At 46.7% G+C, this 16,345-nt stretch overlaps 1 protein-coding gene and 1 long non-coding RNA gene across 2 annotated transcripts in view; one reads left to right on the top strand and one right to left on the bottom strand.

Annotated features, from left to right (window-relative positions):
- LOC132884672 (zinc finger protein 585A-like) overlaps positions 1-7,269 on the top strand; it is a 73,154-nt gene extending 65,885 nt beyond the window's left edge. Inside the window, exon 6 of the mRNA XM_060918508.1 lies at positions 1,094-7,269. Coding sequence (XP_060774491.1) covers positions 1,094-2,017 — 924 coding nt within the window. The 3' untranslated portion in view covers positions 2,018-7,269. The remainder of the gene's footprint in view (positions 1-1,093) is intronic.
- A 1,623-nt stretch (positions 7,270-8,892) lies between these two features.
- LOC132885553 (uncharacterized) lies at positions 8,893-10,465 on the bottom strand. The gene is made up of 2 exons (XR_009654604.1): positions 9,226-10,465; positions 8,893-9,121 (listed from the first exon to the last, which is right to left on the bottom strand). It is a non-coding gene; the product is annotated as an uncharacterized LOC132885553 (long non-coding RNA).
- Between the last annotated feature and the right edge of the window lie 5,880 nt (positions 10,466-16,345).

The raw sequence follows: 16,345 nt of genomic DNA, 5'->3' as shown, positions 1-16,345 counted from the left end.
ACACTGATCTCACTCCTGAATTTACCCGTGATATGCACTTTAATCCGCTGCCAGTGTGAGTCAGGAGTGGAGCACGCTGTTCTGAGCACGTGCAAGAGTCAGTTCTTTGCGTGCGCTGTCGAGAGGGCGCACGCTGGAGAGGGCGCACGCTGGAGAGAGCCAGCTGAGTGTGCCAGTGCGTGCAGGTGTGACAATGATGGGTCATGATTAAAGAATGTTCGAATAGTCGTTAAATTATAAAAAAAGATTAGTTTGTCAAGTTTATTTGTACAGCACTTTTAACAATCGACATCGTCACAAAGCAGCTTTACAGAATTTTAATGACTTTAAACATGAGCTAATTTTATCCGTAATCTGTCCCCAATGAGCACGCCCGTGAAAATATACGACATTGTGACTTCCCTGTTGTCTTAAAATATTTTCCTTTGTTTTTACGAACACCTGATAGTAAGTAATGTTACTACCACCAGGAGGTGGCAGTAACGAACCTAAAAGCGAACCACCATTAATCAACAGAAGAACAATCTCATCTCATCATCTCTAGCCGCTTTATCCTTCTACAGGGTCGCAGGCGAGCTGGATCCTATCCCAGCTGACTACGGGTGAAAGGCGGGGTACACCCTGGACAAGTCGCCAGGTCATCACAGGGCCGACACATAGACACAGACAACCATTCACACTCACATTCACACCTACGCTCAATTTAGAGTCACCAGTTAACCTAACCTGCATGTCTTTGGACTGTGGGGGAAACCGGAGCACCCGGAGGAAACCCACGCGGACACGGGGAGAACATGCAAACTCCGCACAGAAAGGCCCTCGCCGGCCACGGGGCTCGAACCCAGGACCTTCTTGCTGTGAGGCGACAGCGCGAACCACTACACCACCGTGCCGCCCCAGAAGAACAATGCGTGGTGAAATGTGTGTATTGTTGTTGATCTTCACAGGATGGTTGATTTAGTTAATAGTGAATATCGAATGGTATTTTTGCTCAATGCCGAGCCTGAGTTTCTAGACGGTACGGTTGTAAACAATGTGGTTTTTCTGTTAAAAAAAGGACCAGCTGAGCATTTTTCCCCTCTTTCTGTTCTAGATGAGTGGTATCCTGTCTTCTCCTCCTGCTGTCCGCTTTCCTATCAATTATAAATTCACCTCCACGAGACACTCAGAAGATCCACCCATGCTGAAGCCCGAAGAGATAAAATGTGAGACTCCAGAACCTCCAAATAGCTCCAGCAGTCAGGAATGGTCATTCGGTACTTTCCTCACGAGCACCTCTCTCACATTTATGCCAAAAGAGATCCATCAGTGCCCTGAGTGTGGGAAAAGTTTCAGTCAGAAGAGTAATCTGAACCAACACCAGCGCATCCACTCGGGGGAGAAGCCGTACCAGTGCTCGGAGTGCGGGAAGAGTTTCAATCAGAAGAGTAATCTCAAACAGCACGAGCGCATCCACTCGGGGGAGAAGCCGTACCACTGCACGGACTGCGGCATGAACTTTACGCAGCGGAGTCATCTCCAACAGCACCAGCGCATCCACACCGGGGAGAGGCCATACCACTGCCTGGAGTGCGGGAAGAGCTTCGGGGACCAGAGTAACCTGCAGCAGCACCAGCGCATCCACACAGGGGAGCGGCCGTTTCAGTGCTCGGAGTGTGGGATGAGTTTTACACAGAAGGGCAATCTCCACAAACACTTCCTCTTCCACACTGGAGAGAAGCCGTATCAGTGCTCGGAGTGTGGGCGGAGCTTTACCCAAGCGGCTGATCTTCAAGAGCACCAGCACGTTCACACTGGGGAGAAGCCGTATTACTGCTCCGCGTGCGGGAAGAGTTTTACTCGGCACAGTAGTTTCGTGCGACACCAGCACATCCACACCGGAGAGAAGCCACATCACTGCCCCGTGTGTGGGAAGGGTTTCACTCGGTACACCAATCTGCAGCGACACAAACTCCTTCACGCAGCGGAGATCGAGGAGATCCTGCACTTCTCACCGGAAAGGGTGGAAATTGACTAGGCCCACTCTGAACGCGTGTTCTGGGCCACGAGGACTTGTACATTGCTTGAGTCTGGTGGAGTGTTGTGTGGTCGTTCCTATTTGAGCGCAGCAGTGGTTTTATCAACACCAAGAAACGACAGTTTTATACAGTTTCAGACACGACGGTCTGCTAGCCTGGCGAGCCAGACTAAATGTGAATATTTAGTCTGGCCTCGATCCGTAGACCTTTCCGAAGGGTGTGGGAGGAACAAACCGCTGTCTTTCAAACTGTCTCTGTGCGTACAGGCCAACGCTCTGACCAATCAGCACAACAGTGACTGTGACGTAGTCAGAGCGACAGAAAGCAGTGGGGGAGGCCTTGCAATAAATAATTTTTCAAAATGCGTATTAATTAATAAACAGGTTCTAGATATTAAGAGGTTTGGAGATAATGACCACGAGTTTGGAGTCTGTACCACATACTTAACATACACTTATTTTTCAAGGGTTTGCTTAAACTGTGTTTGAGGGTTTTTATTTAGTGGTGTTTGGTGAAATAATTTCCCTTAAATTTAAAATAACGGGAAAATAAGAAACAATCAAAAAGTAATGTTTCAAAGCTGTTTATTAATTCTTCGTACTGCACAAACTAGCCCCATCCTTTTGGCTACGAGCGGAGCCAGCTGGTAGATCAGACTTTTGCCATAGCCGGTCGGCAAAACAGCGAAAACGTCCTTCTTGAAAAGGAATGAGCGGAGAGCCTCTTCCTGCTCATGTTTCAACCAAAACTCCAAGTCTAATTCTTCTAAAACTGATTCCAAAGCGGAGTCAAACGCGCGCTGTTCACTAGCCGTAGCCATCTTTCCTGCTGTGCTTTCTCCAGCGTCGCGCAGCCTTGTCATCACTCCTGCAAAAGCCCGCCCAAAGAATCCAAACAAAAACCTTGCGTTGTGATTGGCGGGCACGATTTGATGCCCGGGGTGTTTTTGTTTATATGGTGCGAGGCTAGACCCATTCGCTAGGCAAAAATATTTTTGGCCGCTAGGCGGGTGGGTCTAGTTTACTAGGCTAACGGTCTGCTACACTGTGAAACGTTCTTCACTCGGTGACGGTGCAGATAGTTTTAGTATTTTTATTACTAACGGGTGATCAGTTCAGGTTTTGCGTCGCACCTTGGGATGCTCCGTTTACAGAATGCGTAGAAACGGTGTTGAAAAGCGCACACCGTTTTCACCGGCTGATCCAGTAACTATCAACGAATAATCGCCTCAGTGGCGCCCCTACAGGATACATTTACCACTTTTAACATCATTCAAGACGGAGACCGGTATAGATCGTCCTTCCGACATAAATATCAGCGAATGACGTTTTGATTTGTAGTGAAAATGCGTTGATCGTGCGAGCATAGTTTTCACACAGTGTTTGCTTGGCTGTAGTGGCTAAAAGTTCACCACGTGTTTTCTTGACCTTTCAAGCAGGTCTGTTGCTCAACAAATCTGGGAAATTCGCCAATAATCTGCAGTTGAGATTGTCTCCTGATGGATTTACAAGGGTCTGTATCGTCTGTAGTCAGTGTCTGGAAAATGGACTGTTTTGGGTTACATGATTTCGTGTCCGATTTACCGTAACTTCCCTCGGTCCAATTTCACTTTGGGTTGTGTATCCTGCACACGCGGGTTTGGTAGCATAATGCAGCAGGTAGAACTCGGAATCCATAATCTGATCATCTGGTCTGAAACTCTGGTGGACCGACGCGTCTCCGATATTCATGGAGTCTGTGGCAGGTCATTGTTTTAGTATAAATACACAGGTGATTTTTATTTTTTTAAATCGCATGTAATAACTTTGTGGCGCAGACGTGTCGCTTCTCTACGCCGAGTCACATAAAATACTTTGTTTTGGAATCAGTAAAATAAATCCCAACCCCGCCTTCCCTTTGAACAGTTTTAGACCAAACTTCAGAGCACCTTTAGTGCTTTTAGGAACAGCGTTTTCTCTCATCATGTGTAATTCTTTCTGACTCACGGTGACGAAGCGATTGGACCCATTTTGCCGAGTCGCTCGAGGTGATTATCGAGAAATAAATAATCCAAATTTCTTGACCAATCAGCATGCTTGATTTCCTGTAATCACCTGTGTATTTATACTCCACATTGATGGTGTGCAGTGATCTGTAGATGTCCGTATCGGATGCGTGGCTGCCCTTCACATGGTTAAAAGTGGATATGTTCAACTTCATATTGTTCTGAAAGCCTTTCCTGAGCCAAACTGTTTCATGTTTGCGTGTATCTCGATCATTTAAACATTTTTAAAATTTGTCTGCTGCCGTCTGTACAGTAGAGCTGCAACAAGTAATCGTTGATATCTGGAATAGATAGTTAGCCAGGACCTTCTCTATCGATTAATTGAACGGTTATGAAGTACACCATGGTGCGTGCAAAGTGACTTCATAAAACCACGTTTGACTGAAATGATGGTGCACAGAGAGGCTCTTTACGGCGCTGCTGGACTCGTGATAGAAGTTGTGTTTTAATGTAAGTTATATTGCCGTTTGTTTGTGAGACACTGTGGAAGTGTGATGCCTCTGCCTGAACCGCCCGTACTAACGGACTGATTTCTCCAAACAGTTCCAGTTTTCTCGCTCTATCATACATTTATGGTCCTGTATCTAACGAATGAACGTTTATTCTATGAGACAAATATGTTCTCACTTCAAAACACAACTCGTTGGGCAGCAGAGTTAGTTATTTACATCACTTAATTATCTTTTAAGAATTTGAACTATTTTTCCAACCCAGTAGAATTGATTATACACTCCCTGGCCACTTTAATAGGAACTTGATTGTAAGATCCCTGTTCTTGGCTGCAGGAGTGGAACCCAATGTGTTCTTCTGCTGTTCCATGCTGAGATGCTTTTCTGCTCACCACGGTTGTAAAGAGTGATTATATGAGTTGCTATATCCTTCCTGGCAAAAAAGCTCGACCCAATCTGTCCATTTCCCTCTGACCCTCTCTTATCAACACGGCGTTTGTTTCCACCCACAGAACTGTTGCTCACTCACTCAGTGTTTTTTGTTTTCTGCACCATTCTGTGTAAACTCTAGAGACTGTTGTGTGTGAAAACCCCAGGAGATCAGCAGCTTCTGAAATACTCAAACCAGTCCATCTGGATCAAACCAACACCCAGACCACAGTGAGAGAAAGTCACACTGTGAGATCACAGTGTTTCCCATTCTGATGTTTGAACATTGTGAACATTAACTGAAGCTCCTGATTTGTATCTGCGTGATTTGGTGCATCGAGCTGCTGTGGACGGATCGGCTGATTACAGAACTGCAGAGAACAGAACAGCAGAGGGATGGGGTGTTCCTAACAAAGTGGCCGGTGCATGTATATTCTTAGCATGTACAATGTATTGTTTTGGGTTTTTGTTTGTTTGTTTGTTTGTTTGTTTATAAATATGCTCACATCAAAATTGATCTTCGAGTCAACTCTCTCATTTTGAGCAGTGAAAATGGTTTGCCCCATGAACATCAGCGGTCCAGTGAGAGAAACGGGCAGCAGGTATTTATTTTTCTGTCATTCTGAATGTGTCTGTTGAGGATCTAAACAGAGGAGGGCTTGAACTACAGATAAAACACACACAATGCGCACCAGGTGCTAGTTCTGGACTGGTGGTAGTGCTGGTTCCGATTTGGTTCAACTTGCAATCCTTCTCAGAACCCTGCTCGTGCTGCTAGCACCAAACACAACACTGGTGGACTTCATAGGCTGCTTCTTCAGTTAAACTAGGTTTAGGTTGGTCTTGTGGGTCATGATAACCCTGCCCTCCAGTCCCTGACACAAGTGGTTCATGGTTTTAGACCAGTGAAGTGTTGGTGGCGTTCTGGGACCAGTTTTCCTTACTGAGCACCGATTCTTTGACTCTCGAAACGCAAAGAATGTGGCTGGACTTTAAGCAGCGGCTCTGAACTGACACTGCCTTGGTGGAGAAGAGGGTAACGAATGCAAACTGTGTGGTAAGCTATTAATAAGTGATGAGCGGTAAAAGATGTCCGTGTTAGTTTGAGAGTCTGTTGGTTGAAGTGAGGACTGGATGATGATGATCTTCTCATGCTGAGAAATTCTCTACAAGAAATTGACATTTTATTAGCTATTGAACTGTTTTTATTTAATTAAGTCTAGTTAAGAGTTCTGTAGTACTGTTGATTTTAAAATGTTTTCAAATATTTTGTTTAATGCAGTAAAAGAATAAGTTATCAATTATGAAAATAGTTGCAGCCCTACTGTACTGTTCTTCCCTCTTTCAGTGACATGATCGCACATCTGGTTACAATCTGAATTGATTTCATTTCCAAAATCATGATCAGATCTTCACATTAACTGCGAGAGTAAATCACACGAGGCTGTCAGGGTTTTTAGAGGTCTGTAATCAGACTTAATTTTTACCACTGCTTTTGTTAAACTTTTTCACAATAAACTGGATCAAAATGAGTAGAAATTAGAAAATAAAATAATTTAAAAATTCCACAGGGTTTTTTTTTTTCCTTAAAATACTTGTTCTTTTAAAATATGGATGTGAAAGAATAATATATACTCCTGGTTTCTTCACTCTGAAGGTGGATTATCCTTTTCTTTTATCTTGCTGCTTATAAATGAATTACATGTGAATTATTATAGATATTTTAGGGGTGTGTGTGTGTGTGTGTGTGTGTGTGTGTGTGTGTGTGTCCTGCAGCTGTGGTCCACTGATGGCCTTGAGACATTCTATCACACACTCTGTACCTGCCCAGGTCTGATGGTGTGAAGGAGGAAACCTCAGGCTCGGTGTTCTGGTGATTAAACGTGTTGTGGTGAGGAAGGAGAGACTCCGGGGCGGCAGTGCGACCCTGGAGGGGGTAATAAGGCTGAGAATGTGTAGGAAGACCGTGTGTGAAATGGGTTGTAACCTCAACACTGGACGTAAGACATGAGTTCTTTGTTCTATGAAACCAACCAAAGTTAGTCATATGTAAAAATTGTGTGGTTCTTTTAGAAAAAAATTTAAAAAAAATTGAGTGCTTGATTTCAAAATGTTGGAAGTTTTTGTTTCTCTGGTCATGAATAAAGAGGAAACTTCACTCAGAGATTGTCTTCTTTCTTTTCTTGAAGATTGCCATGACAACTGTAACTCGTTTTTGAGACGTTTCATATCAGATGTTATGTAACTACTTGGTTCTAGTAAGAACAGTTTGTGTGCTTGATAGATTTAAAACAAAAGCAGAATAAAATGAATACTTCACAATACACAACGTTTCTGTCTATCCTTTAACCTCCTTTTGGTAGTTGGTAAGATGACTGATGCTGATGATTCAGGCCCCAGTCACGATGACCTTTCTGAAACCATTTCTAGTGCATTTGAAACGGGAAATCCCACCTCAGCAGGACGTTTAACAAGACAGTGAGGCAGCGAGGACCATTTGAAACTGATCAAACTCTCATTTACTGTTTAAGGTGCCTTCAGACTGCCCCCATGTGAAGATAGTGTTGATGTAACCCAGATTCTGCTTATTACTCAAATTTTTGTGGCAGCTCCCTCAAGCAACGGAAAACAGGAAAAAAACATGGGCCTAACTTCACAGAAAAGTTCACTCCTATACAAATAAAAAGCGCAGAAACTTCTTCCACTAGATTTTCAAAAGGTTACCAAGAAATTAACATGGTACCACTTTATCTTGTAACCCTTCAACTGTAACCAAATAAATTTGAGATTATTCGAGAAGTGGCTGTTAGCCACAGAGTGCTGACATCAGGGGCGGCACCTCACAGCAAGAAGGTCCTGGGTTCGAGCCCCGTGGCCGGCGAGGGCCTTTCTGTGCGGAGTTTGCATGTTCTCCCCGTGTCCGCGTGGGTTTCCTCCGGGTGCTCCGGTTTCCCCCACAGTCCAAAGACATGCAGGTTAGGTTAACTGGTGACTCTAAATTGAGCGTAGGTGTGAATGTGAGTGTGAATGGTTGTCTGTGTCTATGTGTCGCCCTGTGATGACCTGGCGACTTGTCCAGGGTGAACCCCGCCTTTCGCCCGTAGTCAGCTGGGATAGGCTCCTGCGACCCTGTAGAACAGGATAAAGCGGCTAGAGATGATGAGATGAGATGGGATTTTCAACATGAGAAGATAATCAGCTCAGTCTAGCAAGCCAGATTCCCTCGCTTCCCAACTACGGTCAAGAACGTGAAATGGGGGACGGTAACATGCTGTAATGGATTTTGCTGAAGGATATTTCTCCTGGTTGTAAAAAATCCTTTGAGAATTTAAGCTAGGCTAGGTTGTCTGCTTGAAGAGAGCCAGCTATTTCATCTTGTCTTTACTCATTAAGGAAAAATGAACAGATTTCGCTCTAATTTTCATTGTCAAATACACCCCCAAATCCGAAAATATTGGAACAGTATGCAAAATACAAAAGAAATCAGTGATGTGTAAATGTACTTTGACTTGTATTTCATTGCAGACAGAATGAACCCGAGATATTTCATGGGGTTTTTTGGTTAATTTCATTTGTTAATATCCACCCATTCCTGTGTTTCAGTCCTGCAGCACATTCCAATAAAAGTTGGGACGGGGAAATTAGGGCGAGTAATGAGGTACAACAATTAAATAATGATGTGATTTGAAATAGGTGACTGTAATCATCATTTACTACAAAATCAGTATCCAGGAAAGGCAGAGTGTTTGAGGAGTAAAGATAGGAAGGGATTTGGATCTTTCACCCTCTACGGTGCAGAATATCATTAAACCATCCAAGGAATCTGGAGGAATTTCAATGCGTAAAGGACAAAGGGCTCAAGCCTAATCTGAACCCCCGTGATCTCCGATCCCTCAGACGGCATCAAGAACCCTCATTCATCTACAGCTGATAGAACCACATGGGCTCGGGATCACTCTGGAAAACCTTTATCAAGTTACAGTACAGAGTTACAGCCACAAACACCAGTTACAACTTTACTGTACAAAAAGGAAGCCTTATGTTAACGGTGTCCAGAAGCGCCGTCGACTTCTCTGGGCTCGGAGGCGTCTGGGATGGACCATCACACAGTGGGAACGGGTATTGTGGTCAGACGAATCAGTGTTTCAGGTCTTTTTTGGAAGAAATGGACGCCGTGTGCTCTGAAGAGGAAAAGGACCATCCAGACTGTTACAGGAACGAGTCCAAAAGCCAGGGTGTGTCATGGTATGGTGTTGGGTCAGTGCCCTTGGCGAAGGTAACTTACACTTCTGTGATGGAGCATTAATGCGGAAAAGTCCACTGAGATTTTGGAGCAACATCTGCTGCCTTCAGGACGACGTCTTTTCCAGGGAGATTAACAAGACAACACAAAACCACATTCTGCTCACATTACAAAGGCGTGGCTGTGGAAGAAGAGGGCGTGTCCCCTCTGTCCCCAATAGAGAATGTGTGGAGAATTTAGAAATGATAAATATGACAGTGACGACCAGGGCCGTAACTACCATTGAGGACACCGAGCTCATGTCCTCGGCATTTTTTTCCCACGGTATTTTTTTTTCACTCAGAAATGTGAAATTAATACATGATGAAAATTGTTCTGACTTTGATCGGTGGAAAATTCTAAATTCAGCTTGCATCCCCCTGTTCACATTTGTTTGTCTAAAAATAAAGTCCACATAATCATTTTTAAACGAAGCTGAAATATCCGACATTGGAAACATTTCATATCCGGCAGCCTCGCGATAGTCAGCTCAGCACCGCGGGATACACAAGAGCTGAGAAGTGTTCTCATCAAGGTCCGACTCCGCAGCCAGGCAGTTTGTCAGTTAGTCGTGGAATCTGAAAACTGACATAAGATGAAGAAGTCTACTCCACTCAAACAAACCAAACTCAGCTCTGGGAAGTCAACAAGTGAGAGAGAAAGAAAGAGGGAAGAAGGGGAGTTAATTTTGCCAGTCACTGACAGTTATGTGCCGGAATGCTTATGATCATTAACAGTGCAATTTTAATTAGCATTTCAAGCAACAACAGTTGAAGCCACTTAGCTAGACAGGATTTTCGTTTTCCAGGCGGCACAAACTCTTTTATTCTCTCTCTCGATGTGATTTGGTGCGTTTCAGATCAGAAAAGGCTGGACAGTCGGGACCTGTTGTTTATGAAGTTATTGGTGCTGACGAGACTTGAGCTATTTTGCTAACTTACCAGACTATAGGCTAACGGGAACACAAGACACTGTTGTTTTGATCATTGGTTGTATTTTCGAACGGAAATGAAAACGGGTAGCAAACTTATGTTCACATTTTATTTACAACATGATGTCCCGCCTCTGACTGCTTTCTGTCAATCATGAGCAGCCCAGCCGCGTTCACAGCTCCTCCTCCAATCAGCAGCTGGAGATGAGCCTCCTCTCGGGAAGTCTTGTCCCGCCCCTCTTATTGACTCCCATCTCCAGTGAGGCTCAGTCTCCCAATGGAGCGGTTTAGTCGGTTTTGTGCAATAACCGTCTAGTATTTTGCTATTGAAAAGGGCAGATATTTTTTAAAAAGCAATTGAAGTCCATTCAGGCTCAGCTAGATTGCGTTGTCACTCTCTCTCACTCACTCACTCACTCACTCACACCAACTCACTCACTCACTCACTCATTCTCACTCTCTCTCTCACTCACTCACACTCTCACTCACTCACTCACTCACTCACACTAACTCATTCTCACTCACACTCTCTCACTCACTCACTCACACTCTCTCTCACTCACTCTCTCTCTCTCTCACTCACTCACTCACACTCTCTCTCACTCACTCACTCACTCACTCACTCACACCAACTCACTCACTCACTCACTCATTCTCACTCTCTCTCTCACTCACTCACACTCTCACTCACTCACTCACTCACTCACTCACTCACTCACTCACACTAACTCATTCTCACTCACACTCTCTCACTCACTCACTCACACTCTCTCTCACTCACTCTCTCTCTCTCTCTCTCACTCACTCACACTCTCACTCACTCACTCACTCACACTAACTCATTCTCACTCACACTCTCTCACTCACTCACTCACTCACACTCTCTCTCACTCACTCTCTCTCTCTCTCACTCACTCACTCACACTCTCTCTCACTCACTCTCTCTCTCTCTCACTCACTCACTCACTCACACTCTCTCACTCACTCACTCACACTCTCTCTCACTCACTCTCTCTCTCTCTCTCTCTCACTCACTCACTCACACTCTCTCACTCACTCACTCACTCACTCACTCACTCACACACTCACTCACTCACTCACTCACACACTCACTCACTCACTCACTCACACTAACTCATTCTCACTCACACTCACTCACTCACTCACACTCTCTCTCACTCACTCTCTCACTCACACTCTCTCTCACTCACACTCTCTCTCACTCACTCACTCACTCACTCACTCACTCACTCACACTAACTCATTCTCACTCACACTCACTCACTCACTCACACTCTCTCTCACTCACTCTCTCACTCACTCACTCACTCACTCACACTCTCTCTCACTCACTCACTCACCCACTCACCCACACTAACTCATTCTCACTCACTCACTCACTCACTCACTCACACTCACTCACTCACTCACTCACTCACACTCTCTCTCACTCACTCACTCTCTCTCTCTCTCTCACTCACTCACTCACTCACTCACACTCACTCACTCACTCACTCACTCACTCACTCACACTAACTCATTCTCACTCTCACTCACTCACACTCTCACTCACTCTCTCACTCACTCACTCACTCACTCACTCACACTCTCTCTCACTCACTCACTCACTCACTCACTCACTCACTCACTCACACTAACTCATTCTCACTCTCACTCACTCACTCACTCACTCACTCACTCACTCACTCTCTCTCTCACTCACTCACTCACTCACTCACTCACTCACACTCTCTCTCACTCACACTCACTCACTCACTCACTCACTCACACTCTCTCACTCACTCATTCTCACTCACTCACTCACTCACTCACTCACTCACTCACTCACATTCTCATTCTCACTCACTCACTCACTCATTCTCACTCACACTCACTCACTCACTCACTCACTCACTCACTCACACTCTCTCACTCACTCATTCTCACTCACACTCTCTCACTCACTCATTCTCACTCACACTCTCTCACTCACTCACACTCTCTCTCTCTCACTCACACTCTCTCACTCACTCACACTAACTCATTCTCACTCTCACTCACTCACTCACTCACTCACTCACACTCTCTCTCACTCTCTCTCTCTCTCTCTCACTCACTCACTCACACTCACTCACTCACTCACTCACACTCTCTCTCACTCACACTCACTCACTCACTCACTCACTCACACTCTCTCACTCACTCATTCTCACTCACTCACTCACTCACTCACATTCTCATTCTCACTCACTCACTCACTCACTCACTCATTCACACTCACTCACTCTCACTCACTCACTCACTCACTCACACTCTCTCACACACTAACTCACTCACTCACACTCTCTCACTCACTCACACTCTCTCACTCACTCACACACTCTCTCTCTCACTCACTCACACTCTCTCACTCACACTCTTTCTCTCACTCACTCACTCACTCATTCTCACTCACACTAACTCTCTCATTCTCACTCACTCACTCACTCACTCACACTCACTCACTCACTCACTCACTCACTCACTCATTCTCACTCACACTAACTCACTCTCTCACTCTCATTCTCACTCACTCACTCACTCACTCACACTCTCTCACTCATTCTCACTCACACTAACTCACTCACTCATTCTCACTCACTCACTCACACTCTCTCTCTCACTCATTCTCACTCACACTCACTCACTCACTCACTCACTCACTCACACTCTCTCACTCACTCTCTCACTCACTCACACTCTCACTCATTCTCACTCACACTAACTCACTCACTCACACTCTCATTCTCACTCACTCACTCTCTCACTCACTCATTCTCACTCACACTAACTCACTCACTCACACTCTCTCTCACTCACTCTCACTCTCATTCTCACTCATTCTCACTCACACTAACTCACTCACTCTCATTCTCACTCACTCACTCACTCACTCACTCACTCTCACTCACACTAACTCACTCACTCACACTCTCATTCTCACTCACTCACTCACTCACTCACTCACTCACTCACGCACACACACAAAATACTTTTGTGATCGTGCAGTTTTGAAATTGTTAAAATAAACATGTTCACCTACATCTTGTTGGGCTTGTGATTTTGACTCGTTTCCAAAATGTATGAAAAGTCACCATATTAGGACTTTTTTTTTTTTTGGCAAATAAGATGTATCGCAATGTTTGACCTCGGTATTTGAAAAATCCTGGTTACGGCCCTGCCAGTAGGGGTCGAGTTTAATTCCCCTTTCTGCCCTGCTGCGATGAGAGTGGAGCTCCAGTAGGGGTCGAGTTTAATTCCCCTTTCTGCCCTGCGGTGATGAGTGTGGAGCTCCAGTAGGGGTCGAGTTTAATTCCCCTTTCTGCCCTGCTGCGATGAGAGTGGAGCTCCAGTAGGGGTCGAGTTTAATTCCCCTTTCTGCCCTGCGGTGATGAGTGTGGAGCTCCAGTAGGGGTCAAGTTTAATTCCCCTTTCTGCCCTGCTGTGATGAGTGTGGAGCTCCAGTAGGGGTCGAGTTTAATTCCCCTTTCTGCCCTGCTGCGATGAGAGTGGAGCTCCAGTAGGGGTCGAGTTTAATTACCCTTTCTGCCCTGCGGTGATGAGTGTGGAGCTCCAGTAGGGGTCGAGTTTAATTCCCCTTTCTGCCCTGCCGTGATGAGTGTGGAGCTCCAGTAGGGGTCGAGTTTAATTCCCCTTTCTGCCCTGCCGTGATGAGTGTGGAGCTCCAGTAGGGGTCGAGTTTAATTCCCCTTTCTGCCCTGCCATGATGAGTGTGGAGCTCCAGTAGGGGTCGAGTTTAATTCCCCTTTCTGCCCTGCTGCGATGAGAGTGGAGCTCCAGTAGGGGTCGAGTTTAATTCCCCTTTCTGCCCTGCAGTGATGAGTGTGGAGCTCCAGTAGGGGTCGAGTTTAATTCCCCTTTCTGCCCTGCCGTGATGAGTGTGGAGCTCCAGTAGGGGTCGAGTTTAATTCCCCTTTCTGCCCTGCCATGATGAGTGTGGAGCTCCAGTAGGGGTCGAGTTTCTGCCCTGCTGCAATGAGAGTGGAGCTCCAGTAGGGGTTGAGTTTAATTCCCCTTTCTGCCCTGCCGTGATGAGTGTGGAGCTCCAGTAGGGGTCGAGTTTAATTCCCCTTTCTGCCCTGCTGCGATGAGAGTGGAGCTCCAGTAGGGGTCGAGTTTAATTCCCCTTTCTGCCCTGCCATGATGAGTGTGGAGCTCCAGTAGGGGTCGAGTTTAATTCCCCTTTCTGCCCTGCTGCGATGAGAGTGGAGCTCCAGTAGGGGTCGAGTTTAATTCCCCTTTCTGCCCTGCAGTGATGAGTGTGGAGCTCCAGTAGGGGTCGAGTTTAATTCCCCTTTCTGCCCTGCCGTGATGAGTGTGGAGCTCCAGTAGGGGTCGAGTTTAATTCCCCTTTCTGCCCTGCCATGATGAGTGTGGAGCTCCAGTAGGGGTCGAGTTTCTGCCCTGCTGCAATGAGAGTGGAGCTCCAGTAGGGGTTGAGTTTAATTCCCCTTTCTGCCCTGCCGTGATGAGTGTGGAGCTCCAGTAGGGGTCGAGTTTAATTCCCCTTTCTGCCCTGCTGCGATGAGAGTGGAGCTCCAGTAGGGGTCGAGTTTAATTCCCCTTTCTGCCCTGCCATGATGAGTGTGGAGCTCCAGTAGGGGTCGAGTTTAATTCCCCTTTCTGCCCTGCTGCGATGAGAGTGGAGCTCCAGTAGGGGTCGAGTTTAATTCCCCTTTCTGCCCTGCAGTGATGAGTGTGGAGCTCCAGTAGGGGTCGAGTTTAATTCCCCTTTCTGCCCTGCCGTGATGAGTGTGGAGCTCCAGTAGGGGTCGAGTTTAATTCCCCTTTCTGCCCTGCCATGATGAGTGTGGAGCTCCAGTAGGGGTCGAGTTTCTGCCCTGCTGCAATGAGAGTGGAGCTCCAGTAGGGGTTGAGTTTAATTCCCCTTTCTGCCCTGCCGTGATGAGTGTGGAGCTCCAGTAGGGGTCGAGTTTAATTCCCCTTTCTGCCCTGCTGCGATGAGAGTGGAGCTCCAGTAGGGGTCGAGTTTAATTCCCCTTTCTGCCCTGCCGTGATGAGTGTGGAGCTCCAGTAGGGGTCGAGTTTAATTCCCTTTTCTGCCCTGCCGCGATGAGAGTGGAGCTCCAGTAGGGGTCGAGTTTAATTCCCCTTTCTGCCCTGCCATGATGAGTGTGGAGCTCCAGTAGGGGTCGAGTTTAATTCCCCTTTCTGCCCTGCCGTGATGAGTGTGGAGCTCCAGTAGGGGTCGAGTTTAATTTCCCTTTCTGCCCTGCCGTGATGAGTGTGGAGCTCCAGTAGGGGTCGAGTTTAATTTCCCTTTCTGCCCTGCCGTGATGAGTGTGGAGCTCCAGTAGGGGTCGAGTTTAATTTCCCTTTCTGCCCTGCCATGATGAGTGTGGAGCTCCAGTAGGGGTCGAGTTTAATTCCCCTTTCTGCCCTGCCATGATGAGTGTGGAGCTCCAGTAGGGGTCGAGTTTAATTCCCCTTTCTGCCCTGCTGCGATGAGAGTGGAGCTCCAGTAGGGGTCGAGTTTAATTCCCCTTTCTGCCCTGCGGTGATGAGTGTGGAGCTCCAGTAGGGGTCGAGTTTAATTCCCCTTTCTGCCCTGCCGTGATGAGTGTGGAGCTCCAGTAGGGGTCGAGTTTAATTCCCCTTTCTGCCCTGCTGCGATGAGAGTGGAGCTCCAGTAGGGGTCGAGTTTAATTCCCCTTTCTGCCCTGCGGTGATGAGTGTGGAGCTCCAGTAGGGGTCGAGTTTAATTCCCCTTTCTGCCCTGCCGTGATGAGTGTGGAGCTCCAGTAGGGGTCGAGTTTAATTCCCCTTTCTGCCCTGCTGCGATGAGAGTGGAGCTCCAGTAGGGGTCGAGTTTAATTCCCCTTTCTGCCCTGCGGTGATGAGTGTGGAGCTCCAGTAGGGGTCGAGTTTAATTCCCCTTTCTGCCCTGCCGTGATGAGTGTGGAGCTCCAGTAGGGGTCGAGTTTAATTCCCCTTTCTGCCCTGCCGTGATGAGTGTGGAGCTCCAGTAGGGGTCGAGTTTAATTCCCCTTTCTGCCCTGCCGTGATGAGTGTGGAGCTCCAGTAGGGGTCGAGTTTAATTCCCCTTTCTGCCCTGCTGTGATGATTGTGGAGCTCCAGTAGGGGTCGCTGTGGGCGTCTCGGTCGCGATCC

This window comes from Neoarius graeffei, chromosome 4, assembly GCF_027579695.1.
Source record: "Neoarius graeffei isolate fNeoGra1 chromosome 4, fNeoGra1.pri, whole genome shotgun sequence".
Taxonomy (NCBI): domain Eukaryota; kingdom Metazoa; phylum Chordata; class Actinopteri; order Siluriformes; family Ariidae; genus Neoarius; species Neoarius graeffei.
Note: the sequence above shows the minus strand (reverse complement) of the source record. Positions and strands in the feature narration are given on the sequence as shown.